The sequence below is a fragment of the Taudactylus pleione genome, unplaced genomic scaffold (assembly GCF_031769625.1).
Source record: "Taudactylus pleione unplaced genomic scaffold, aTauple2 ptg000030l, whole genome shotgun sequence".
NCBI classification, from domain to species: domain Eukaryota; kingdom Metazoa; phylum Chordata; class Amphibia; order Anura; family Myobatrachidae; genus Taudactylus; species Taudactylus pleione.
The window spans coordinates 1,909,434-1,936,351 of NW_028284432.1; the positions used below are offsets into that span (position 1 = coordinate 1,909,434).

The 26,918-nt window shown below is 45.5% G+C and overlaps 1 protein-coding gene across 4 annotated transcripts in view; it reads right to left on the reverse strand.

The window, feature by feature from the left end:
• Positions 1-26,918, reverse strand: part of NBAS (NBAS subunit of NRZ tethering complex) — an 890,452-nt gene that overhangs the window by 349,843 nt on the left and 513,691 nt on the right. For all 4 annotated transcript variants that reach the window (XM_088451840.1, XM_088451839.1, XM_088451841.1 and 1 more), the window contains one exon: positions 6,905-7,134. In XM_088451840.1, the coding sequence (XP_088307966.1) occupies positions 6,905-7,134 (230 nt within the window). The remainder of the gene's footprint in view (positions 1-6,904; positions 7,135-26,918) is intronic.

Below are 26,918 nucleotides of genomic sequence, written 5' to 3' on the forward strand. Positions count from 1 at the left end.
ACTGCCATACTCACTCTATTTTACAACCCATGTTCAAAGACACTACTGCCCCATTGTATATAGAGACAATGGGACTGATTTAGAGTCGCACACAGCAGCGTCTATTGGTGGTCTCCCATCTGAGACTTTATGCAAATACCGCTACAAACTCCTTCCCTTGGGGACATCTGCGAGGACCAACGTGCACGGACTGAGATGCTCACTTTTATCATCCGTGCAAAGTGTAATACCGACTGGTGTGTCCTTATACACCGCCATCGGTCGCACCACCGAAACTTGCTCCAGCTCTATGGCCTGGGAACGCAGCCGCTTGCATTGATACACCCATGGCACTACCATAATACGCCCGCTGAAAGGGCCATATATGTGTGCACTACAAGCCACCTCCCAGTCTCCGCCCAGAAACGCCAATAACTTTTCCACAACAGAACTGAACACAAGCCGGTCGCAAGCTGACCACATGGCATGCCCAGGAATAAATGCTAATCTGTGCCCGTACCTATGCGGTCGCACCGCCCCATCCATCCCATTGCACTGATAAAGTACTGTTATTACTATCACCGTGCATTTTCACCAGCCCTTTACACTGGGGCAAGAGAGCTATCTGAAACTAGATGGTGCTCTGCATACTGTATGCTTAACTATGCATAGCGTGTAAATCCGCCAACACACCCATGATGTGCCCTTAGATCATCAAGCCTATGGGTCGCGTTGCTGCCATGTTACATCTATTCAGTCACAAGTGGAGATATAGACAACTTTAAATTGCACAGTGTGAAAAAAACGTAAGAAGAAAACGGACTTGCGTGCGACTCTGAATGAGGCCCAGGACATCTACTTTGTGGTGGGTCCGCTCTGTGCTGCTTTGGGCTCAGAACCCACCACCGTCGCACAAGTCTGGCCTATGTGTATGAGCCTTAGTTATTCCATGGCTGTCAGAACAGATCTGTTTGCCTAATACTGTAACTTCATGAACTATATAACCATACACACAGTGGCATCCAGACTATATTAACGAAGGTGCACGCAACCTCCTCTTACCTCTCCATGTGCCACTTATAATGCCCATCAGCCCCCCCTGCCTACATGCACTTCATATGGCATCAACCCCCTCTGCCCAGAATTGTTCAAATATAAAAGGGTGTATAATGCTATATATAAATTATTTTATAGTTTATTTTAGTCTTTCGGTTATTGATTTAGAAGTTCTCAGGGTTAACTGTCCTGATCTCATTCCTCTCCTCATGGGTGGAAAGCGATTTACAGTGCGCAGCGGATCCTGGACTGTTCCCCAGGTGAGTGAGCCTCCTCCTCGTGAGAGCAGCAGCAGGTGGAGGTCATCTTGCTCTGCTCTACCCTATCATCATTCTCGCTTCCCGAGCAGCTGGGGGCGAATCATCCCACGCGTCACTGAGCACTGGCGAATCTGCATGATCAAGTACAGTCACTTTGCATAGGTGATGTTTTAATGACAATGTCAGCAGGAGGAGCGGTCACTCCCTCTCCACCCCCCTGGCAATTCCACTGCATATAAAACAAACACAGCAGCAACAGCGAGTCTCTCTGCATACTTCTCTATTCTACCAGAATCTCCAGGGAACTCCTGAATTATTGGCGATTCCTTGGGACTACCGGAGGAGTGGGTCACCCTCCAGCCCCCTACTTACCTATTGAAATGAGCAGAATAGGGGGTACGACAACATAATTCTCTGTGTTTCCTATGGCAAAAAGTGCCCAGCCCTGTGCCCCTCAGCGGTCAGCTGCATGTCCCCACTAGGAACACTCCCAGAAAGATATCAAAGTTGGCGAGTATGACTCAATCCTTGCTGCTGACGTCGCCAGGACGTTGTCCATCTTTATGGAAATAGTTAATAAATTCATTCTTTGACTTAGTTAGAAAAAATATATATATTTATAGTCATGGTGGTTGTCAAGGAAACTGCTTCGCTTTATCTTGCAACCAACACTTTAACACTGATAAATCTTTGATAAAGGGCATTAGTAGGGGCACTTCTGACGGAATTGGTATGAAATACCGCCGGTCCCATTCCCGTCAGCGGCAGCCCGACAGGAGCAGAGTGCGACGCAGCGGAAGCCCGATAGCGCTGGAAATGCCGATCGCGGATAGGTAAGTATTTACTAACCTAACCTAACCCCCCTAACCCTCCTTAGGGGTGCCTAACCCTAATCCCCCCTCTAAGTGCCTAACCCTAACCACACCCTTCCCCGCTGCCTAAACCTAAGTCCCCCGGGGGGGGGTGCCTAACCCTAAGTCCCCCCCGGGGGTGCCTAACCCTAACCCTGCCTCCCCCCGGAGCCCTAAACCTAACCCTCCCCCCCCCGCGGCTGTGCGTCTCGCGGCGCCCGGCATCCCTACGATCAGTCCCGGCGTCGGGGAAATGCGGGCGTCTACATCTAGACGCCCGGCATTTCACCCTTGCCGGGAAATGACAGTTGGGAAGCCGGCTGCCGGTATTTAGGCAGTCGGCTTCCCGATTGCCTCCCCTTCTGACATCCCAATGGTTGAGGTTGTGCTCAAACGCATAATAGTTAGCAGGTCAATAAAAGGCCCTAACATTTCATTTGAAGATGAGCAAACCCCATTAGCTTTAATGAAGTGAGCATCTCTCTATGGTTTCAATTGCATTCTTTACCCTGTATGTTTTTCCCGTAAGAACTGTGGAGAGGCCGCAATGCATACCAATGCATCTCTCACAGCCTCTTGCACTGCGAGGTCTAATTAAAAGCATATAAAAACACTATAAAAATGATTCATGGCCGTCTCAAAGATCAGCAGCGTGCCATAATTGGCTCTTTCACACTTTGTTGTTCCCATACAGAGGGATGACAAAAAAAACCACATTATTATACCATACAAACCCAATCAGTTATTTGATACAAATTCAGTGATGTTTCACATCTTAGCAAAGGGCAAAGTATAGAAAATTAATTCCGGGATATCATCGGCTAACCTGTTGGAGTTTTGCTATGTGAAGAGTCATTTATTTTACAGATTTGAGTTTGGCGTGCTCGGAATAATCTCTGTGTTCTGTGATACAGACACAGCCAGGGGATTTGTTCCATCACAAAAGACCACTTATATAGGTAGAGACTTGTGTATGTATTGTGGCTTCAAGAGGAACCCTACTTGCCTGCTCTGCTGAAATGTCAGGGGAAACTCACAAATTATCTCCCCCATAATAATGCAATATATAATGCTACGACCTTCGCACCACCCCCTCTGGGGCTCCCCTTCTAGCATCTCCCAGGGAAGCTTGGGTAAACAGTCTGTGTTTGAGTAGGACCATAGCTGGTGGTTAGGTAGTGCTGGCAGTCCCATTTCTTTAAGCACAAGGATTCATACCTCATTGGAAGTAATTTTATTAGGTACCCAATGTTCCCAATGCCCACTATGTAATGTTACATGAAAATTAGCAAAGGGAGAGACATGGGGGGGGGGGGGGGCAAAGCGAGAGACATGGAGAGGAGCAAAGGGAGAGACATGGAGAGGAGCAAAGAGAGAGACATGGAGAGAGGCAAAGAGAGAGACATGGAGAGGAGCAAAGAGAGAGACATGGAGAGGAGCAAAGGGAGAGACAGAGGGGGCAAAGGGAGAGACATGGAGAGGAGCAAAGGGAGAGACATGGAGGGGACAAAGCAAGAGACATGGAGAGGAGCAAAGGGAGAGACATGGAGGGGGCAAAGGGAGAGACATGGAGAGGAGCAAAGGGAGAGACATGGAGAGGAGCAAAGAGAGAGACATGGAGAGGAGCAAAGAGCAAGACATGGAGAGGAGCAAAGGGAGAGACAGAGGGGGCAAAGGGAGAGACATGGAGGGGGCAAAGGGAGAGATATGGAGGGGGCAAAGGGAGAGGCATGGAGAGGAGCAAAGGGAGAGACATGGAGAGGAGCAAAGGGAGAGACATGGAGAGGAGCAAAGGGAGAGACATGGAGGGGACAAAGCGAGAGACATGGAGAGGAGCAAAGGGAGAGACATGGAGGAGGCAAAGGGAGAGACATGGAGGAGGCAAAGGGAGAGACATGGAGGGGACAAAGGGAGAGACATGGAGAGGAGCAAAGGGAGAGACATGGAGAGGAGCAAAGGGAGAGACATGGAGGGGACAAAGCGAGAGACATGGAGGGGACAAAGCGAGAGACATGGAGAGGAGCAAAGGGAGAGACATGGAGGGGGCAAAGGGAGAGACATGGAGGGGGCAAAGGGAGAGACATGGAGGGGACAAAGCGAGAGACACGGAGAGGAGTAAAGGGAGAGACATGGAAGGGGCAAAGGGAGAGACATGGAGGAGGCAAAGGGAGAGACATGGAGAGGAGCAAAGGGAGAGACATGGAGGGGACAAAGTGAGAGACATGGAGAGGAGCAAAGGGAGAGACATGGAGGGGACAAAGTGAGAGACATGGAGAGGAGCAAAGGGAGAGACATGGAGGAGGCAAAGGGAGAGACATGGAGGAAGCAAAGGGATAGAGACATAGGGTGCAATGGGAGACACAGAGGTGCAATGGAAGAGAGGGAGAGGCAATGGGAGAGAGAGAGGGAGGGGCAATGGGTAAGAATAGCACAGTTTTCTCTCTTTTTTTTTTCTCTTACATCTTTAAATACTTATTACATTATTTTGACCAAACTACTTAAAAAAAGGGACTGCTCTGTAATTATTTTGGTTTAGGGGTGCCTTAAAAAATTATGGAGATCCTAAGAGTGCCTCGAACTGAAAAAGCTTGGGAACCACCAGCTTATGGCATACTTAACTACTCTCCCACCCAAGCTGCCGGAAGAGAGGGTGGATCTCGCCGCATGCCATCCACTTGCTAGTGGAGTGGGCAGGATGGGGAGAAAATACCAGGAATTGAAAGTCCGTAGGGAGAGGGCAGGGCCAATAAGAAGCGATTCGGGACCTAATGAAGTGACGTGACCATCTGCATCTCCTCTCTGGGCTTCTCCTGGAGAGGAGAAATAAAAGTCGGCAAGTATGGCTTATGTGGGTCACATGGGCGGCAGATTTTGCGTAGAGCAGAGGTTTTGAGATTTTTTTTCTGCACAAAATTTCACCTAATTGCCCTTGGCAAGAGCTGAAAAACCTAGCAGCATACCACAACAGATGTGTTTGGCAGGGCACTACCAACCGCACAAGCTATGGAGGGGCTTGGCTTCAGAATTTGGGAATTGGAGCAGTGAGAGGGAGGCAACACCCCCACCCCGTGTTTTGTCACGTTTGTCGGCCCACTAGTTATCAGCAAATACTCTTCTTCTCAGATCAATGTGTGAATTACTGAAACATGTAAAACCACTATGCCAATGTACTGGCCTAATCAATAGAGGTGCAACCTTCCTGCAGGATTCTGTTTTGTAGGAAGAGATTGATGTGACGAGAAAGCAGCAGAGATCATTGCTCCATCGCCTCTCTGCAAAGCAACTCAATTGTCACACAGTATAAGGACACGTTCGTTGTTTTTTCAAAATTATAAACATCAAAAGAAAGTTTAAAACATTACTTAGACAATGCTAAACAAACTTATTCTGTCCTAGAGTGGATGCTAAATTATTTATTTCCGTGTCATCAATTCTTCATTCTTATTTTTAGGTATTTTGAGTTATAAGCTATTTTGTTTCGTATTTTGAGGTGTGTAGATAGTTGTATACTACTCAGGCATCTTCATGACTATTATTCCCTAACACCAGAGGCGAACTAGAAGGGTGTTGCCCCAGGTGTCTGATATCGGGCGGCGCAGGTTTCAAAAGGTCACAGATAGATGCCTGAGCAATTCAGGGAAAGGTTGGACACCAGCAGCCCTACAACCAAGAGGGCAATAAACAGAGAAGCCTTATGTAACTAAAGGTAATTTTTTTGAGGGGGCAATGAGCGAGGGCAGTGCAGTGAGAGAAATATGGAGGGTGCAGTGAGAGATATGGAACGGCCAGTGAGAGAGATATGGAGGGGTCATTGAGAGATTCATAGAGGAGGCAGTGAGAGAGCCATGGAGCGGGCAATGAGAGAGATATCGAGGGGACAGTGAGAGAGCCATGGAGCGAACAATGAGAGAGATATCGAGGGGACAGTGAGAGAGCCATGGAGCGAACAATGAGAGAGATATGGAGGGGGCAGTGAGAGAGCCATGGAGGGCGCAGTGAGAGAGCCATGGAGCAGGCAATGAAAGCGATATGGAGGGGCAGTGAGAGAGCCATGGAGCGGGCAGTGAGAGAGCCATGGAGCGGGCAGTGAGAGAGCCATGGATCGGGCAGTGAGAGAGCCATGGATCGGGCAGTGAGAGAGCCATGGATCGGGCAGTGAGAGAGCCATGGATCGGGCAGTGAGAGAGCCATGGAGCGGGCAGTGAGAGATATATCGAGGGGACAGTGAGAGAGCTATGGAGAAGGAAATAAGAGATATGGAGGAGCCAGTGAGACAGCCATGGAATGGTCATTGCGAAAATCATGGAGCTGGCAGAGAGAGACATATGGAGGGGTCAGTGAGAGATATTTGAAGAGGCAAAGAGAGAGCTCCCCTTACATCCCCCTGTAAGACACACTGTACAGACCCCATACACATCCCCCTGTAGAGACCACAAACACATACTCCTGTAATTCACAATGTACAGACCCCATACACATCAACCGTGGCAGTAATACTGTACAGTCCCCATACACATCCACCCCTCCCCCCCCGTAAGTCCTTGACAGATCCCCATAAAAAAGTATCAACCTGTTACATTTTTATAGGGATATGTCAAGGACATGGTCGACATCTCATCCCTTCATTTTAATCTCGATGATCTGAAATAACCATGTTTGTGGCAAGAATTCGACTACCATGTTCATATCTGACGTCTGTCTCAAGGTGCACACAACGAACATCTCCAAGTTGCTGTAATAAACTTCTAAAATACTCACTCAGCAAGTCCTAGTATAGTCTCCGTTTTGTACTGGCTGTCTTTGGAAAACCTCTGCACGTCCACTCCTTTGCCGAGACCTTGGAGGATCTGGGCCTGAGTGAAGTCCACCAGCCGCTCATTGTAATAGTGCAGTTGTTCAATCAGGGGCAACAGCTCTATAGGCCAGTTGGCGTTGGTGTAATTGGAGACATAGTTTGTAACAATCTTGATAAGCATATTTGGGTCTGCCTGGAAAAGAGCAAAATAGACATTTCGTAAACATCGCATGTAAAAAGTAGTAGAAAGAAACTTCATAACAACCAAAATATAAACACAAGGTGCCCTTAAGGACCAGAATACATAATAAACCAACTCTGCAAAAAGAAAGGAGTAGGATATAGACAAACAACACCAAAGGCTGGGACTCATATACAGTATAAACAAACTCCACCTAAGTCAAGGACCAGCATACATATACGTCCGCATACACCTATCCTATTTGTGCCATGTGGTGCTAGACGCCCAGTGTGATTTCCATACTGTGCACATTTCCCTCAATATCGCTATTTCTTTTCTCAGTTTTGTGTCTTTCTTTGAGTACACTGGGTCAGATTCAGACCTGATCGCTAGGATGCGTTTGCACGCAGCCAGCCGATGTTTGCATTCTGCACATGCGTACGCATCGCAGAACGCGTGCTCGAATCAGTCCATGCGATCGCCCCTTGTGCATAGACGCCTAGCTAGCTTGAGTGACAGGACAAGCCGTTTGTGGGTGGTGACAGGGGTTGGTCGCAGTGGTGATGCGAACGCAGGCATACCTGAGCGTCTTAACGCCGTTTCAGAGGCGTGCATAATTAAGACGCAACGTCAAAGTACACATCATCTGGCTGAATTTTACACTGACGCACCCACAGTGCTTGCGGTAGCGTATGGTCTACCACAAGTGCTGCGTATGCATCCGATGGTTCTAGATGTTACCCATTGTTGCATACACTTCCTGGAGATGACGTGTATTACGAAGGGAGAGTGGGCGGCTTAAGACTGGCTGGTGGGCATCTGCAAACACACGTCGATAGCGGGATTTGCATACTATGGCAGCATGCAAAAGCATTTAGCGAGCGGGTCTGAATCAGGCCCAGTGTACGAAGTAATTAGGATTAGGGGTTTTCTTTTGTGCAAATGAATTAAGGTCACTGATCAAGCATAATGCTACATGGGGCAGGTGCTATTTTACCCTAGATGAATATAGGTGTACTGTATATCTCCACTCTACTGGCAAGGACTAGCCATCTGGAATGTATAGATATACTTAGAACAAGTCCCACATCAAGCATTGGGAAAATTTGTTTCAGGATAGGATATAAAGTACCATCAATATAGGCAAAGCAACTCTCACAAAAAAAGCTGCTATCACAAACAGGTTAAATTGATTAGACTTTGGCAGAGTGCGCCAAAGAGTATGATAGTACATGAGGACATCTTATCCCATCAGACCCTCAGCACTCCTGCCCCTCCGTTCCCTGACAACCCCTCCCCATCTATCTCACCAACTCTGACATCCTTCTCACCTGTGTATGAAGAGGAAGTCCTGGCCTTCATCCGGTCCTCCCCTCCTTCCACCTCCCCTCTTGACCCTATCCCTTCCATCTCCTCTGTTGCCTGTCTCCCTCTGCCTGTTCCCATCTTGCCCACCTCCTCAATCTCTCCTTATCATCTGGCACTGTCCCTTCTGCATTCAACCATGCCCTTGTTTCCCCCATTCTTAAAAAACCTACCCTGGATCCTAACATACTCTCCAACTACCGTCCCATCTCTCTGCTCCCTTTTGCTTTCAAACTCCTTGAGCGTATTGTTTACAACCGCCTTACCAGCTTTCTTTCTCCCCACTCCCTCCTTGACTCATTTCAATCTGGCTTCCGTTCTCTCCACTCCACTGAAACTGCCCTCACTGCTGCCAAATCCAAGGGCCACTAGTCTCTGCTCATTCTCATTGCCCTATCTGCTGCATTTGACACTGTGGACCACCCTCTACTCCTGCAAATCCTTCACTCTCTTGGTTTACGTGGCACTGCCCTCTCCTGACTGTCCTCCTACCTCTCTGATCGTTCCTTCTCTGTCTCCTCTCATGACTCATATTCTTATCCCCACTTCCACTACCAGGAGTTCCCTAAGGTTCTGTTCTTGGACCTCTCCTTTTCTCCCTATATACGTCCTCTTTAGGTGAACTAATTAACTCTTTTGACCTCCAATATCATCTCTATGCTGATGATACTCAAATCTACCTTTCCGCCCCTGACCTCTCCCCCTCGCTCCTTACCCGTATCTCCAACTGTCTCTCTGCTATCTCTTCATGGATGTCCCAGCTCTTTCTTAAACTTAATATGGCTAAGACAGAGCTGATCACCCTTCCCACCCTCTTCCACTACCTCACTTCCCACAATGTCATTATCTATTGATGGCACAACTATCTCCCGGCAGCGGCAGCCCGACACTGGAACAGATCCCGGCAGCGGCAGCCCGACAGCGCTGGAAATCACAATCGTCCCTATGTAAGTATTAACTAACCTAACCTACCCCCCTAACCCTCCCTTAGGGGTGCCTAACCCTAACCTCCCCCCCAAGTGCCAAACCCTAGTCCCCTCCCTTCCCCGCTGCCTAAACTTGTCCCCCGGGGGGGTGCCTAACCCTAACCTCCCACCAGGGTTGCCCAACCCTACCCTCCCGGGGGGGTGCCTAACCCTGTCCCCCCCCCGGGAGCCCTAAACCTAACCCTCACCCCCCGCGGCTGCCCGCTCCCTTCGATTGGGATGCCGGTCTCCTGGCGTCGGGGAAATGAGCGGCGTCTACATCTATACGCCGGGCATTTCACCCTCGCCGGGATATGACAGTCGGGAAGCCGGCTGTTGGTATAATGTCAGCCGGCTTCCCGATTGCATCCCCTACCTCCTCTAGCCCCAAAGTGCACTGTCTTGGAGTTATCCTAGACTCATCCCTCTCCTTTAAACCACACATTCAGCACCTCTCACAGTCCTGCCGCTTCAATATAAAAAATATCTCCAGAATTAGACCCTTCCTCACCCAGGATGCCACAAAAACCCCATCCACTCGCTGGTCATCTCCAGATTGTACTACTGTAACCTTCTCCTAGCTGGCCTCCCAGTCTCTCACCTCTCTCCACTACAATCGGTCCTCAATGCTGCTGCTCGCCTCATCTTCCTTTCTAAACATTCTATATCTGCTTCCCCTCTCCTTCAAGCCCTACACTGGCTCTCCTTCCCCTTCAGATGCCAATTCAAGGTTCTTACACTCGCCTACAAAGCCCTCACAAAATCCTCCCCCATATACATTTCTGACCTTCTCTCCCTTCACACTCTGCTCAACAAATGCATGCCGCCTCTCTTGCCAACTGATTACTTCCTCCCACTCCTGACTCCAAGATTTTGCCCGTGCTGCTCTCTACCTTTGGAACTCACTCCCTCTCCCTATCAGACTCTTCAACTCACTACAAATCTTCAAACGGGCTCTCAAGGCCCACTACTTCATCAAGGCCTTCCAGCTCTCATCCTAACCCACATAATGCTCTTTCCTCCCTATCTTCTCCTTATGTGTCACGCCTGTCTGTTTGCCCCTCCTCTTTAGAATGTAAGCTCTCATGAGCAGGGACCTCTTCCCTCATGTGCTTCTCTTTACATTTTCTTCTACTCCTAACTCCTCATAAGGGCACCTAACACGTGACTTCCAACTCCTGGCTGCTTATTGTGAGTGCTTTAATCATCGCTATTGCAGCAATGTATATAAATTGTGTCCTTGTCCTGCACTGTAAGTTACTTGTTTCTTGTTCACTTATTAGTTTACTATGTAAGGTGCTGCGGAACATTTGTGGCGCCATATAAATAAAGGATAATAATAATAAAAGTAACCCAACGCTTTCAAACTAACAGCTCCTCCAAACCCTAGTAAGTGAATCTCAGATACAATATATGGCTAGATATTTAATTATTTTGTAGTATATTTGTGCCAAAGTAGAATGTTTTGAAACGCGCCCAATCTTAAACTGGGTATACACTGGCAGATATACTGGCCGATCAATTGGTTGGCCAGTATATCGTGTGTGCGTCGGCCAGTATGTACCAGTTTGTGAACCATAGGCAAATGCAGGGGGGGCTTCCGGTTGCCTGGAAACCCCCCTCCCTAGCCCACAGCATGGGGACCACAATACAAATAGCATATAATAGTAAATTTGCATGTTTTTAAAATCCCCTCAGTGTCACAAATTAAATAATGAGCACCACCTGTTGATCTTTTCAAATGTGCCAGCCAGTAATGAATATGCTTGTGCACCAACTAGGAGATGTGGAAAAGGGTAATTTATTAATACTGTATAATAATACACTATCCAGTACATAAAGAGATCAATCTGTACATCTATGTACAGGGCAGTGCACGGTTCTTTTTCTGCCCCCTCCCCATTTGGAATCAAGTAATTGGAAACCCCTCTCTAGAAATCCTGCGTTTGCCACTGCGAACGACGTTGTTCACAAACATATCACGTTGGCTGTGCTGCACAGTCGACGTCCAATATATCTCCAGATATCTTGGTGGCATCGTGCTGTGTGAACGGGCGGTCAACCGACCACCCATACACTTCCTGCAGAGGCCATGGGGAGGGGGCGCGACACGACCCTTGGCCAGCGGGACCGAAGACAGATGATGGTTATTCCGTGTGTATGAACAACCATTATCTGCAGATATATCTGTAAGGTGTGTACCCAGCATTACTGTACAGTAATCTAACATTTAGAACAAACAGGTAACTTTCACAAACTAATAACCTTGAGACTTCTGTACATGTACAAAGCCACATATAACAATGGCATGACGCTTACTATACTCCAGTATTCCCATTACAAACAGTATTCAAAGCGTATTGTATGAAATTATTTGGAATTTCCAAAAACATATTATATACTGTATGTTTCAAATAAATATAAAATACATCAATAATATATACACAAGTATGCAAAAATGTTTGTACAGTCATTCTAAGTACAATGTATTTCATATTAATACACAGTCCATGTTCTATGAGATAGTTAGAGATCAGGTAGGTAAATATATATATATATATATATATATATATATATATATAGTTAGGTGCATAAATATTGGGACATTGACAGAATTTACATATTTTGGCCTCTATTCACCACCACAATGGCTTTGAAATGAAACAAACAAGATGTGCTTTAACTGCAGACTTTCAGATTTAATTTGAGGGTAATTACATCCAAATCAGGTGAACGGTGTAGGAATTACAACGGTTTCTGTATGTGCCTCCCACTTTTTAAGGGGCCAAAAGTAATGGGACTATCAACTCAAAAGCTATTTCATGGACATGTGTGGGCTACAATATCAATTAAGCAGGTAAAAGGTCTGGAGTTGATTCTAGGTGTGACATTTGCATTTGAAATCAGTTGCTGTCGACTCTCAATATGAGATCCAAAGAGCTGTCACTATCAGTGAAGCAAGCCATCATTAGGCTGAAAAATCAAAACAAACCCATCAGAGAGATAGCAAAAACATTAGGTGTGGTCAAATCAACTGTTTGGAACATTCTTAAAAAGAAAGAACGCACCGGAGAGCTCAGCAGCACCAAAAGACCCGAACGACCACGGAAAACAACTGTGGTGGATGACAGAAGAATTATTTCCCTGGTAAAGAAAAACCCCTTTACAACAGTTGGCCAAATCAAGAACACTCTCCAGGAGGTAGGTGTATATGTGTCAAAGTCAACAATCAAGAGAAGACTTCACAAGAGTGAATATAGAGGGTTCACCACAAGATGTAAACCATTGGTGAGCCTCAAAAACAGGAAGACCAGATTAGAGTTTGCCAAACAACATCTAAAAAAGCCATTACAGTTCTGGAACAACATCCTATGGACAGATGAGACAAAGATCAACTTGTACCAGAGTGATAGGGAGAGAAGAGTATGGAGAAGGAAAGGAACTGCTCATGATCCAAAACATACCACCTCATCTGTGAAGCATGGTGGTGGTAGTGTCATGGCGTGGGCATGTATGGCTGCCAATGGAACTGGTTCCCTTGTATTTATTGATGATGTGACTGCTGCAGCAGAATGAATTCTGAAGTGTTTCAGGCAATATTATATGCTCATATTCAGTCAAATGCTTCAGAACTCATTGGACGGCGCTTCACATTGCAGATGGACAATGACCCGAAGCATACTGCAAAAGCAGCCAAACAGTTTTTTAAGGCTAAAAAGTGGAATGTTATGCAATGGCCAAGTCAATCTCCTGACCTGAATCCGATTGAGCATGCATTTAAATTGATGAAGACAAAACTAAAGGGAAAATGCCCCAAGAACAAGCAGGAACTGAAGACATTTGCAGTAGAGGCCTGGCAGAGCATCACCAGGGATGAAACCCAGCGTCTGGTGATGTCTATGCGTTCCAGACTTCAGGCTGTAATTGCCTGCAAAGGATTTGCAACAAAGTATTAAAACGTGAAAGTTTGATTTACGATTAGTTTGTCCCATTACTTTTGGCACCTTAAAAAGTGGGAGGCACATATAGAAACGGTTCTAATTCCTACACCGTTCACCCGATTTGGATGTAATCACCCTCAAATTAAATCTGAAAGTCTGCAGTTAAAGCACATCTTGTTTGTTTCATTTCAAAGCCATTGTGGTGGTGAATAGAGGCCAAAATATGAAAATTCTGTCAATGTCCCAATATTTATGCACCCTGACTGTGTGTGTGTGTATATATATATATATATATATATATATATATATATATATATAGTTAGAGATTAGATAGATCAGAGATAGTTAGAGATTAGATAGATAGATCAGAGATAAGATAGACATACAGATAGATAGAGAGATAGATAGATGAGATAGATAGTTATTATTTTATTATTTAGTTATTACTACCAGTTATTTATATAGCGCACACATATTCCGCAGCGCTTAACATAGAATATTTGTCCATTCACATCAGTCCCTGCCCCAGTGGAGCTTACACTCTATATTCCCTATCACATGCTCACAAACACATACATACTAGGGTTAATTTGTGTAAGGAGCCAATTAGCCAGCAGTATATTTTTGGAGTGTGGGAGGAAACCGGAGTACCTGGAAGAAACCCACACCAGCACAGGGAGAATATACAAACTCCACACAGTTAGGGCTGTGGTGGGAATCGAACCCATGACCTCAGTGCTGTGAGGCAGTAATGCTAACCATTACACCGTCTGTGCTGCCAAATAGTAAGAGATTGGTTAGATAGATAAGAAACATGCTGATAGATATGAAACATACAGATATATAGCTATAAGATAGACAGATAGGAGAAAGTTAGACATTGGATAGATATATATGAAAACATACAGATATATAGCTGATAGATAGATAGATACTGTAGATAGATAGACTATAGATAGATACAGATGTAGCCACGCTCATCTAACCCGCGATGCGAGCGCATCACGGCATGGATGGCGTGACTAGTGTGTGTATGCATGCCATAGACTTCAATGGGGAGAACGCCGGCCGTGCCTGGTCGCAGCCCGGCGAGAGCTGCGCTATGCCACGATGCATGTGCCCGTGTGCACGCATTGCGGCAATAATGTAGGTGGCTACATCTGTAGATATATTTTTTGGGGTGGGGTGAGCACAAATGACTTCAGAAAATAAGACTCGTTTATCTACAAAGTAGTATTTACAGACCATTGAGTACAACATAACAGACAAAACTGTGTTTAATTACCCACACAATATTATGTAATCATGTCTTTGAATCACTTTACGCAGCTTTAATCTCCAATGTCTGTAAAGTCAGTGTTAAGCATTAAAAGCGATCACTACGGATGAGGTTTGTAGCCAGAGAGAATGCACTGACTGTGCTCATTAGGAGGCCACATGTTATATGATTATGTAATCAAAGTTTTCAAGCTCTGAAGCATGTAAACATGATGTAAGGTTTCAGACAGCCTCTAAAGGATCCAATATACTGGTACATTTGTAAAAGAGTGCAGACTTACACGATGCACTCAGTACAGTATAAGGGGATCACTGCTGAGAGCAAATATGATCATACTTAACATGTAGTGTCAAATAAATGAAACCAGCAGGTATAAGCCACTGGCCCCAAGTATACTGATAATAATTATTATGATAAAGATTAGGGTCCAGATTTGTCAAAAGCTAATTAATCTACCAGTATGTTTGTGGACTTTATAGGAGCATCCAAAGCAAATTCATGCAAGCTCAGGGAGAACATACAAACTCCACATAGATACAGTCTAGGTGTGAATTTAAGAAAATAGCCAAGTGTTGTGAGGCAACAATGCTAACCACTGTGCCAAAAAAATACAGACTACCTATGTAAGGGCACGTGTATGGGAGGTTCTGTGCTACGGTGGCCACACGTGGGACAATCCTGCCCCTCAACCCAAGAGTCATCACTCAATGTGGCCATACATTTTTTATTCTATCAATTTCAATAGAGTCATTATCTGCCCTCACTGTCAAGGTCTGTGATTGGACAGGGGAGTACAGATAGCAAGCTGGCTCTTTCTTGGTCTGTGTGTATTATGAGACCCATGAAGATGGGCGATTCCTAGAAGGTGTGCCCTTGACTACAGAAGTCAATGAAATGAGTTTAATGTGTAAAGGTTTCAGGGTGTTTAGCCCCGTACACACTGGACAATTTTTATGAATGATATCGTTGAAATCGTCCAGTGTGTATGAACATTAGCGATGAACGATGTGCGCACCCGCAGGTCGTTAACGATATCCCCAATGGTCTGTACATGCAGCTCAATCTGAGGATATCATTAACGATACCATTCTGACGAATGCAGCATGGCACCGCTCCCCCTAAACCCCCCTCCTGCGCGAGCTGTCGTGCGACGATGCCGGCAGCCACGCTGAATCAGTCGCTGACGAGGTCTCTCCGTACACACACCTTCCAGTGTGTTCAGGCCTTTAGTTTGTTGCATTTAAATTCAGTAATATTTTGTTAACCATTAACTACTTATTTAAGAAGTGCTTACTATTACCAAACAACCTCCAACAGCAGTAGCAGCTCCAGAGGTGAGGCTGCAGCGCAGTCCAAAATTCAAATTGGGGGGAGACACCAACTGCCAGTGAGTTCCTGCCGGCAATGTTTGGAGTGGCAGTTGGTGTGGCTCCCCTATTTGAATTTTGGACTGCGCTGCATCCTCACCTGTGGAGCCGCAACAGCTCAAGAGACGTCAATGATCCATCAACTGGGTGGAGTTGAAAGAAGGAATGTTAACTTACAGTATACTGCACATATTTAATTAAAAAAATAAAGAAAAAACAAAAACACAGGATCTAATTTATGTATCAAAATACATTCAACTGTCTGATATATGTGCCATCTCATGTAAAAAGTAGATGTGCTCATTTTATTTTATTTTTTTAAACATAAATCACTTTGACAAAACTGTAAGACAACACACTGAGTTGCCCGCTTTTCCTTATGGTTTTAATTCAATCTGCTATTAATGATTTACAGTCTTCTAAAAGCCAGGCGACTACCATGGTAACTACAATCACAATATTATATTTTGTTAGATTTTGCAGTTTGCAGAAAAGCTTTACAATGATTATAACACCCTGCCCCTCCCCTCTCCAATGAGGTAACTAACTGACTGGTTCAGCAGAGACTGTTATTTTCTGCCGTGTCATCCATATGTATCAGCCACACAAAACCATTTGCAGAGGGAATTCTGAGGTACTGTATACGAGAAACCACTGAAAAAAATGACAATCGGCTACGACTTTATGTTAAAGAGTAAAAGACTTGCGGTTAAAAACAAAACAATATTGTATGTTGGACTGCACTTTTATCTTTGTGGTTTCTTTTCACGACATACCACTACAGGGCAAACTATGCTTGTCAAAGACTGAAAATCAAGTTTCCCTCATTGAATACATTGCTGCAGTAGGGCTATCATGGCTGCAACTGTCTTAACTACATGTTAAAAATAGAGTGACAGCCCAACTGAAACGATAGTTGTTAATGCTGAGGGAGGGTCCTGAATCACGGGGAGGGACTGTGAGGAGAGGAGCGGCTATAAAAGCCCAAAATAGTAAAACAATGTGAAAACCTAAACACAGATCAATTAAGACAAAATAGCTCACATCGTTTTACAACCAGACACCATACCTAGGGCATTCTGCCGGTATAATGCCCCAGGAATGGAAAATTTACATAATCTAATAAATAATGTTGATATAAACCAAAGTTGTTATATATTGTATAGTTTAGTGAAAAATAAGCAACACCTCTGCAGCAATAAATCCATAAGTGCACATTGCTGTACATAAAATAGACGTGGTATTGTGTCAGGTGTAAGGGGAAGAGAGGTGGTGAATAATGTGAGTAAACAAGACTGAGATTTTATTCATTATTATTTGGAGTTAAGTCAAGTAGTCCATGAGTTTAATTAATAGCTTGAATTCCTCTAATGGAAACTCCTAACCCGGAACATACTGTACTTGCATTTTCCTATAAGAAAATTCAATGCATAACATGATTACAGGTTAGGAAATTCTGTATTAGCTAAACTACTGATGAAGACACATGGCATACATGCAATGAGAACCTAAACCTCTGCCGCTATACACTATAAGACCCACTCACTGTGCCTTCAGATCACCAATAACCACACAGGCAATGAGCACCTAATCGTCTGCCACTATACACTATAAGACCCACTCACTGTGCCATCAGATCACCACAATGATCACATAATTCCCTGCTGTTATACACTATGGGTCTCACTCACTGTGCCATCAGATTACCAATAACTACACAGGCAATGAGCACATAATCCCCTGCCGCTATACACTATGGGTCTCACTCACTGTACTATCAGATCACCAATAACTACACAGGCAATGAGCACCTAATCGTCTGCCACTATACACTATAAGACCCATTCACTGTGCCATCAGATCACCAATAACTACACAGGCAATGATCACATAATTCCCTGCTGTTATACACTATGGGTCTCACTCACTGTGCCATCAGATAACCAATAACTACACAGGCAATGAGCACATAATCCCCTGCTGTTATATACTATGGGTCTCACTCACTGTGCCATCAGATTACCAATAACTACACAGGCAATGAGCACATAATCCCCTGCTGTTATACACTATAAGACCCACTCACTGTACTATCAGATCACCAATAACTAAACAGGCAATGAGCACATAATCCCCTGCTGTTATATACTGTGGGTCTTACTCACTGTACCATCAGATTACCAATAACTACACAGGCAATGATCACATAATCCCCTGCTGTTATACACTATGGGTCTCACTCACTGTGCCATCAGATTACCAATAACTACACAGGCAATGATCACATAATCCCCTGCTGTTATACACTATGGGTCTCACTCACTGTGCCATCAGATTACCAATAACTACACAGGCAATGATCACATAATCCTCTGCTGTTACACACTATGGGTTTTATTCACTGTTTCATCAGATCACCAATAACTACACAGGCAATGATCACATAATCCCCTGCTATTATATACTATGGGTCTCACTCACTGAGCCATCAGATCACCAATAACTGCACAGGTAATGAGCACATAATCCCCTGCTGTTCTACACTATGGGTCTCACTCACTGTGCCATCAGATCACCAATAACTAAACAGGGAATGAGCACATAATCCCCTGCTGCTATACACTATGGGCCTCACTCACTGTACCATCAGATCACCAATAACTACACAGGCAATGAGCACATAATCCCCTGCTGTTATATACTGTGGGTCTTACTCACTGTACCATCAGATCACCAATAACTACACAGGTAATGAGCACATAATCCCCTGCTGTTATACACTATTGGTCTCACTCACTGTGCCATCAGATCACCAATAACTACACAGGCAATGAGCACATAATCCCCTGCTGTTATACACTATGGGTTTTATTCACTGTTTCATCAGATCACCAATAACTACACAGGCAATGATCACATAATCCCCTGCTGTTATATACTATGGGTCTCACTCACTGAGCCATCAGATCACCAATAACTGCACAGGTAATGAGCACATAATCCCCTGCTGTTCTACACTATGGGTCCCACTCACTGTGCCATCAGATTACCAATAACTACACAGGCAATGAGCACATAATCCCCTGCCGCTATACACTATAAGACCCACTCACTGTACTATCAGATCACCAATAACTAAACAGGCAATGAGCACCTAATCGTCTGCCACTATATACTATAAGACCCATTCACTGTGCCATCAGATCACCAATAACTACACAGGCAATGATCACATAATCCCCTGCCGCTATACACTATGGGTCTCACTCACTGTGCCATCAGATTACCAATAACTACACAGGCAATGATCACATAATCCTCTGCTGTTACACACTATAAGACCCACTCACTGTACTATCAGATCACCAATAACTAAACAGGCAATGAGCACATAATCCCCTGCTGTTATATACTGTGGGTCTTACTCACTGTACCATCAGATTACCAATAACTACACAGGCAATGATCACATAATCCCCTGCTGTTATACACTATGGGTCTCACTCACTGAGCCATCAGATCACCAATAACTGCACAGGTAATGAGCACATAATCTCTGTTCTACACTATGGGTCTCACTCACTGTGCCATCAGATCACCAATAACTAAACAGGGAATGAGCACATAATCCCCTGCTGCTATACACTATGGGCCTCACTCACTGTACCATCAGATCACCAATAACTACACAGGCAATGAGCACATAATCCCCTGCTGTTATACACTATGGGTCTTACTCACTGTACCATCAGATCACCAATAACTACACAGGTAATGAGCACATAATCCCCTGCTGTTATACACTATGGGTCTTACTCACTGTACCATCAGATCACCAATAACTACACAGGTAATGAGCACATAATCCCCTGCTGTTATACACTATGGGTCTTACTCACTGTACCATCAGATCACCAATAACTACACAGGTAATGAGCACATAATCCCCTGCTGTTATATACTGTGGGTCTTACTCACTGTACCATCAGATCACCAATAACTACACAGGCAATGAGCACATAATCCCCTGCTGTTATACACTATGGGCCTCACTCACTGTACCATCAGATCACCAATAACTACACAGGTAATGAGCACATAATCCCCTGCTGTTATACACTATGGGTCTTACTCACTGTGCCATCAGATCACCAATAACTACACAGGCAATGAGCACATAATCCCCTGCTGTTATATACTATGGGTCTCACTCACTGTACCATCAGATCACCAATAACTACACAGGCAATGAGCACAATTCTCTGCCATTACTTACACTACTGTATAACCTCCACCACCTGATTCAATAGACCAGTAATGAAGAAACAGGGAATGAGAAACGTATTCTTTGCTATTACAGCACGACCACCATCGTCACTCAGTCTTCACCAACTTTACATAATGAAGCCTATGCACTGTCCCACCAATAACGAGACAGGGAAGCAGCATATCACTTTATTGTCTGCACCCAGTATCCCATCTACAGCTGTGTAAAAAGCCGGCTGCTGGCCACCATTGGTCTACGTGCAGCTGTTCCAGTAGCGGAAAAACTAAAACACACAATTCTTCAATTAAACCACTTTAAACAGAACACCTCATTCACTTATGTCCTGAAAACAGCATTGTTGTTGTTAATTTGACAGGGTATCACCTTTTATTACATGACCAGTTGAAATTGAAGGCTATATTTTTTTAGAAATATGGTTCTGTTTTTAAACAGCTTGCCTACATCAGCCATAAGGAAAAGCTTTTCTTGCCTAGTGTCCGGCCGTAAGCAGACATGAAAACGCCTCACAGCCAGAAATCCTCTGCGCAAATACTCACAGGGATTAAGTCTGGCTGTGCCCCGGGAGACTGAGAAGCTAAATTGAGATATGAACACACGGGTCCTGCGATTACCCTGAAATCCTTAAATGACATGCCAGAAAATCCGAACATTCAAGTTACGTGCAACCTGTTAATAGTACAATCACTAATGAAAAAAAAAAAAACATTTAGTGGGAAAAGCCAGTTATACTAGATAGAATACTTATCTTTTCAGTCTGACAAAAGCATTTAAAAGCAATTGGTTAAGGTTTAGGCACTGAGTGACAGCTTACACGACGCACTTTCCCCAGTGTAACTGGAAAGCTTTGCTATTATAAGTTTCAGATTGTTGCCGATATTGTTCTTGCTGGCAGTGTGGTATTGTTCTAGGCATTCACGGTAACACAAAAGGCTACCATACTATTTCTACATGCTGTTCTTGGAAAAAAAAAAACAATGCTTCATCGCTTTTGTACTGAATGTGCATTTAAGGGAAATGCTTTAAAACATAAAGCAAGCAGAAACAAACAAATGTATTTTACTTGTGTTACACCGGTCGGGGTTTGTGTTGCTTATAGCGGGAATAAAGTAACAGCTTTATCATTATGTTCATAAGTGTACAGCGTGTGCTTTCATGCTCCAATTTTGCTTCATTTACAGTAGCTGTAATTTAGAGCATGGCAGTTGGAGACATAAAAATAAAAAAAGGTTCTTAATAATTGGACCTAAAAACACCTTGGCCTTAAATTTAGATATTAGTCAAGGTGTCCGTTCAACTCCGGGGCCCTGGCATGAGCTCAGGAGTTACCCGTGCCATCTGATCGATAACAGTAACAGAAGGCATCGGGAATGATGCTGCATACATGGGAGAATTGTGGATGTAGTTGCTGGATTACTTCTACCTCTCCAGGTACCATCAGAGATGTACAACCTGGGACTGTTTGGCTACTGGGCAGGGGATACCTTTTCCCAGTCTGCTGCAATTTTTAAGGGCACATTCCCTCAAACTAATGAGAACTTTGGCACATGCCTACCAGGGGGATGCGCCACAGGGGGGATACCCCGACCGCGGGTATTCAGGTGCTCATAATGCCGACGCTGGAATCCCAACACTTGTCAAAATCCCGGTGCCGGCATCCCGACCACTGGAATCCCGTAGGTAAGTAGCAAGGGTGGGGGGAATGTCAGCGTTAAAGTCAGGCACTAGGGTGAGGGTTAGGCACTAAGGGGGGGGGGGCAGAGTTAAGTTTAGGGCGTGGGGAGAGGGATGTAAGGTTTAGGCACTGGGGGGACACGTTAGTGTCAGGCACCAAGGAGGGAGAGTTAGGATAACTGACCGGCAAGTGTCGGCATTCTAACCCTGTCAGGCTCCCAATCGCCGGTATCCTGTACCCATCCTCTACCGGGAGTACACGGATTCCATAGGCGGCTTTTACCAGCAGGAGCAGTATCACCTAACTAAGCTGTGTCAGTGTAGTTTGATGCAGGAGAGATACAGTAGGTAGGTAATTTATTTATTATTACCAGATCATTTCTATAGCACACCCATATTCCACAGAGCTTTACAGAGAATATGTGGCCATTCACATCAGCTCTGCCCCAGTGGAGCTTACAATCTATATTCCCTACCACATGCACCTGTTGTTAGGATCTGAGTTTGTTGTGGACCCGGAGTAGTAACAGGAGCAGACACCTGAACAGACTTCAACTGAAAAGTGGATTTTTTAATGGGTGAACTTGAAGACATGTACACTGATAATATAAAGTCCAGAATATAGATGGGGAGGTGATGACTTGAAACTGAAGTGAAGCAAGAGTGGGTAATGTCCAGGTAGTGACAGAAATAATAAAAAGTATTTGTAATCCAAATGGTTACTGCGAGGCTGCAGACAGGATAGAGGTTACAAATTGATACTTGTGTGATAAAATCCAGAGAGGTTATGGAGTAGTTGGAGAACTCATGAGTAGCACTGAGATGGCTCTATAGAAACAGGATAGCTGCAGAGTGCTAGGTAACTGGAGGCAGTTTAGGGACAAGGTTAACTGCACACTCAGGTCTTTAGGCAGGGAGAGAGTTAATGGAAGGTGCAGGGTGGTTCCAGCAGGAGACTGGGAACAGGCAGAGCAATACAGGCTGCTTGGAAGCTGGGATCCAGCAAGAGCACAGGTGAGCAGGGAACAAACAGGTCTCAGGAGCACAGGAACTCTCTCACAGCATGTGCTGTGATACACGTTGCACTGGCAACTATAGGGAGCTCTGAACTCCCTTAAGTACTCAGTGCATGATCGTGAATGGTTGGAAAGAGAATGTGACACGCCAGGATTGGAGCAACTAATTCACATGACCAGAAGCAAGATGGCGGCGCCCATACCAGAACGGAAAGGAAACACCACCAGGCTTACCCCAGCCAGAATGACACAGTGCCTGCGGAACACCTCGCACAGCCAACGCCTGCTGCCAGACACCAGCTCCTCCACCAGAAGGACCACGCCACAGCGCCCTCACAGGTAATACCAGTCATCCCCTATGCTGGGAAACCCTGGTCGTGACACACGTACACACACACTAGAATTATTCTTTGTCAGGGGGGAAACCAGAGTACCTGGAGAAAACCCACACCAGCATTGTGAGAACATACAAACTCAACACAGTTAGGGCCGTGGTGAGAATCAAACTCATGACCTCAGTGCTGTGAGGAAGTTATGCTAACCTTACACCAACCGTGTACAGTGTCAGATTTTACCAATGGGCTGCAGCCCGCTCCCCCATTAAAGTAAACCACCCCCAGTAATTGCACTAGTGCACTGGAAGAGCTCCCTGCTTATCACATACTGGACAGGCAGTTCCCGGGGGAGGTGCTTTCTCAACTCCTGTGCTGTGGCCAAGTTTGCACAAACAAAAGATACTGCCCTAGTAAGTAGTCTCTACCTGTGACTCATTAATAAGGTCAACTTTTATTTAATAAAAGTCCTCCTAATTCCCTAACTGAAACAACATTGGTCATGCTGTGGCTCTGAAGGAAAACTGAGAAAATGAAGATCAAAGAGCATTTTAGGAAAATTAAAAATAAAGGTATAGACATGCACATGACAGGAATAGGCTACAAGGTAATAGCCAAGTGCTTAGATATCCCAGTGCAGAGGCGTCACTAGGGTTGGTGTCACCCGATGCTGTAACTCATGGTGACACCCCCATCTCCACCGAAAAAAAATCAGGACCAAGGTGCGCAGCTCCACGCTCTCTTCCCCCCTTACCAGTTCAACAGTTAAATACTCACACTGCAGTGCTCACTCCAGAATGCCGGGCGCACCCGGGGGGGGCATGAGGACGTCAGCCTTCCCCCACTTCTGTGTCCCCAGCCAGCCAATCCCCACTTCTGTGTCCGCAGCCTTCCAGCACCCCCTTCTGTGTCCCCAGCCATCCTTCCCCCACTTGTGTCCCCAGCCATCCTTCACCCCTTCTGTGTCACCAGCCTTCCCCCACTTGTGTCCCCAGCCAGCCTCCCCCCCTTCTTTGTCACCAGCCAGCCCCCACTTGTGTCCCCAGCCAGCCTTCACCCCCTTCTGTGTCCTCTGCCAGCCAGCCTTGTGTCCCCAGACAGCCATCTTGTTTCACTTACCTTCTTCTTGAAAGCTCCTCTCTTCCAGCAGCGGTGGCGGTGGGCGTAGTGACGGGCGTAGTGGCCACTGATGTGCTCCGCCCCTCTCTGCGGCCCTGCGGGCATATCATTGACGGCGAGGGAGGGTGCAGGCAGCTGGAGTGTGTGGCTTTTTGGTGTCACCCCCTTGGAGGGTGACCCGCGGTGCGGCCCACATCCCCCTTGTGACGCCACTGTCCCAGTGGGCACTGTTGAATCAATTGTAAGCAAATGGAGGCTGCATTATACCACCTCTGGCACAGCAGGGATGCTTTTACTCTGAGGGAACATGGCAGCTTGTTAAAAATGAAGGACTGCTAATATACAGTTTTGTCGGCAATACATACAAAGCCAACACCAAAGCCGGACAAACCAGGAGAGTACAGATGTGTTCTTATACATCTTTGCTGCAGTCGCGCTAAAAGGCCCCTCTCTGCGAGCTAGGTGCTGTGAGACTCTGCTAGCGCAGTTGCATTGTGATGTGACTAGAATGTACCAGCAGACTATGCTGATCAATTTGATAAGCGACACTTGTATATCTGTGTATAACTGTGGGGTCTATTTACTAAGCAGTGTTAGGAGACAGAGTGAAAAGTGATATTGTGCCAGCCAATCAGCTCCCAACTGTCATCTCACAGGCTGTGTTTGAAAAATGACAGTTGGGAGCTGATTGGCTGGCACCTTATCACTTTTCACTCTGTCTCCTAACACTGCTTAGTAAATAGACCCCTGAGTCTCTGAATCTGTATACAAAGTGCTACAATGTAGCGGCAGCAGCTCTTTTCATTCCAAGTTCCGTTGTGCTTCATATACAGACTCAGGTGTCACATATCAGATTAATCAACACAGTCTGCTGGTGCGTCCTAGTCACACCGCACTACGACAAAGAAACATTTTTGGGGTAAAAAGATGCCCAACACTAGCAGAGTAGCAAAGAAGCAGGCGGCTCACTCATACCAGGCAAGTCATGCTGCGTGGCATACTGAGGCTAGGTGTGTGAGGACACATGTACATGTTAGAATATGTGAGGTCCAAGCATTTGTGTAAGCTGCACATTTCCACCTAGAAAAACACATGTTCAGAAGCGGCTATAACCTGCTGTAATGACACATACCTTCCAGTAGGAAACACTCTTTCCCTGTTGTAGGGTGCGGTATAATATTTAGACATCCAAATATAAACAATCATAATGTCGACAGGTACATTATGTAGACAATCAAAATGTTGACATGGTCTATATGTCGACAATCAAATTGTAGACAGTGAAAATGTTGATAGACACATAACAGACATGGACATAGGGCCTGATTCAGAGCCGCACGCAAAAAGCGAGCGCTCGCTCTGCATCAGGGTGGCCGATTTGCTTTAAAAAACCCGACCTCCTGGCCGCTCGCTAGGCTGTGGGTGACCAAGCAGCCAGGTGATGGTCGTGACCATGGGGCTTGGGACGAGACCCCTGTGGCAGGGTCTCATCTGCCGCAAGCCCCAGTGAGCTTCTGGCTCTAATAGAGCCGGAAGCTCACTACTGACATCACTCGTGATGTCAGTAGGGCCGCCCACAAACGGCAGGCGTTCCTTCAGGAATGCCTCAGTTTGTCCAGCCACCCCCCCACCCCGCCTACAAAACGAGGCGAGCTGTCGATCAACATCGACAGCTGCCCCGTTTGACAGGGTCAAACTGTTAACAGTTAAAATGTAGACACAGTGAAAATATTGACAGTCATAATGTCGACATAGATAAAATAGTAAATAATGGTGACCAGTAATAATGGACAAATGTAGAAGACAGCGTCTCGCTGAGATAAGTGCGCTGCACATGCGCACACTCATCTTGTCATGTCAGCCATACACTCATATTTCCCTAAAATCAGTGTCACCCCCCCCACTAGAGAACTGCGCATAGACTAATGGTGCATACACAGGGTCAGATTTTATGATAGATCTGAACGATAATTATTTTAAAATCGTTCATATCTGAAAGAAAATCTGACATGTGAGCCTGCAACAATAAACGATGAGCGTTCCCGCATGTCAGATAACAATATCTGACATAGTCTGTGTTTGCAGTCAGATTTGGATGATTCCATTCATTTTAATACTGTCTAAAATCATTCAATCGTTTAAATTGTGGGTAAAATTGTTCAAATCGTTAGTAAAATCATTCAAATCGTTAATCTGCCCGTGTGTATGCAGCATCACTGCCTGCCCGTTATCACCCCCCTGCCAGAGAACTGTGCATAGACTAACAGCCTTCCCAATAACACCCCCGTTAGAGAACTGTGCATAGACTAACTGCCAGCCCAGTATCACCCCCCTGCTAGAGAACTGAGCATAGACTAACTGCCCCCCCATCATCACTCCCCTGCTAGAGAACTGTGCACAGACTAAAAAGCCTGCCTGTCATTACCTCCTCCCCTGCTAGAGAAATGTGCATA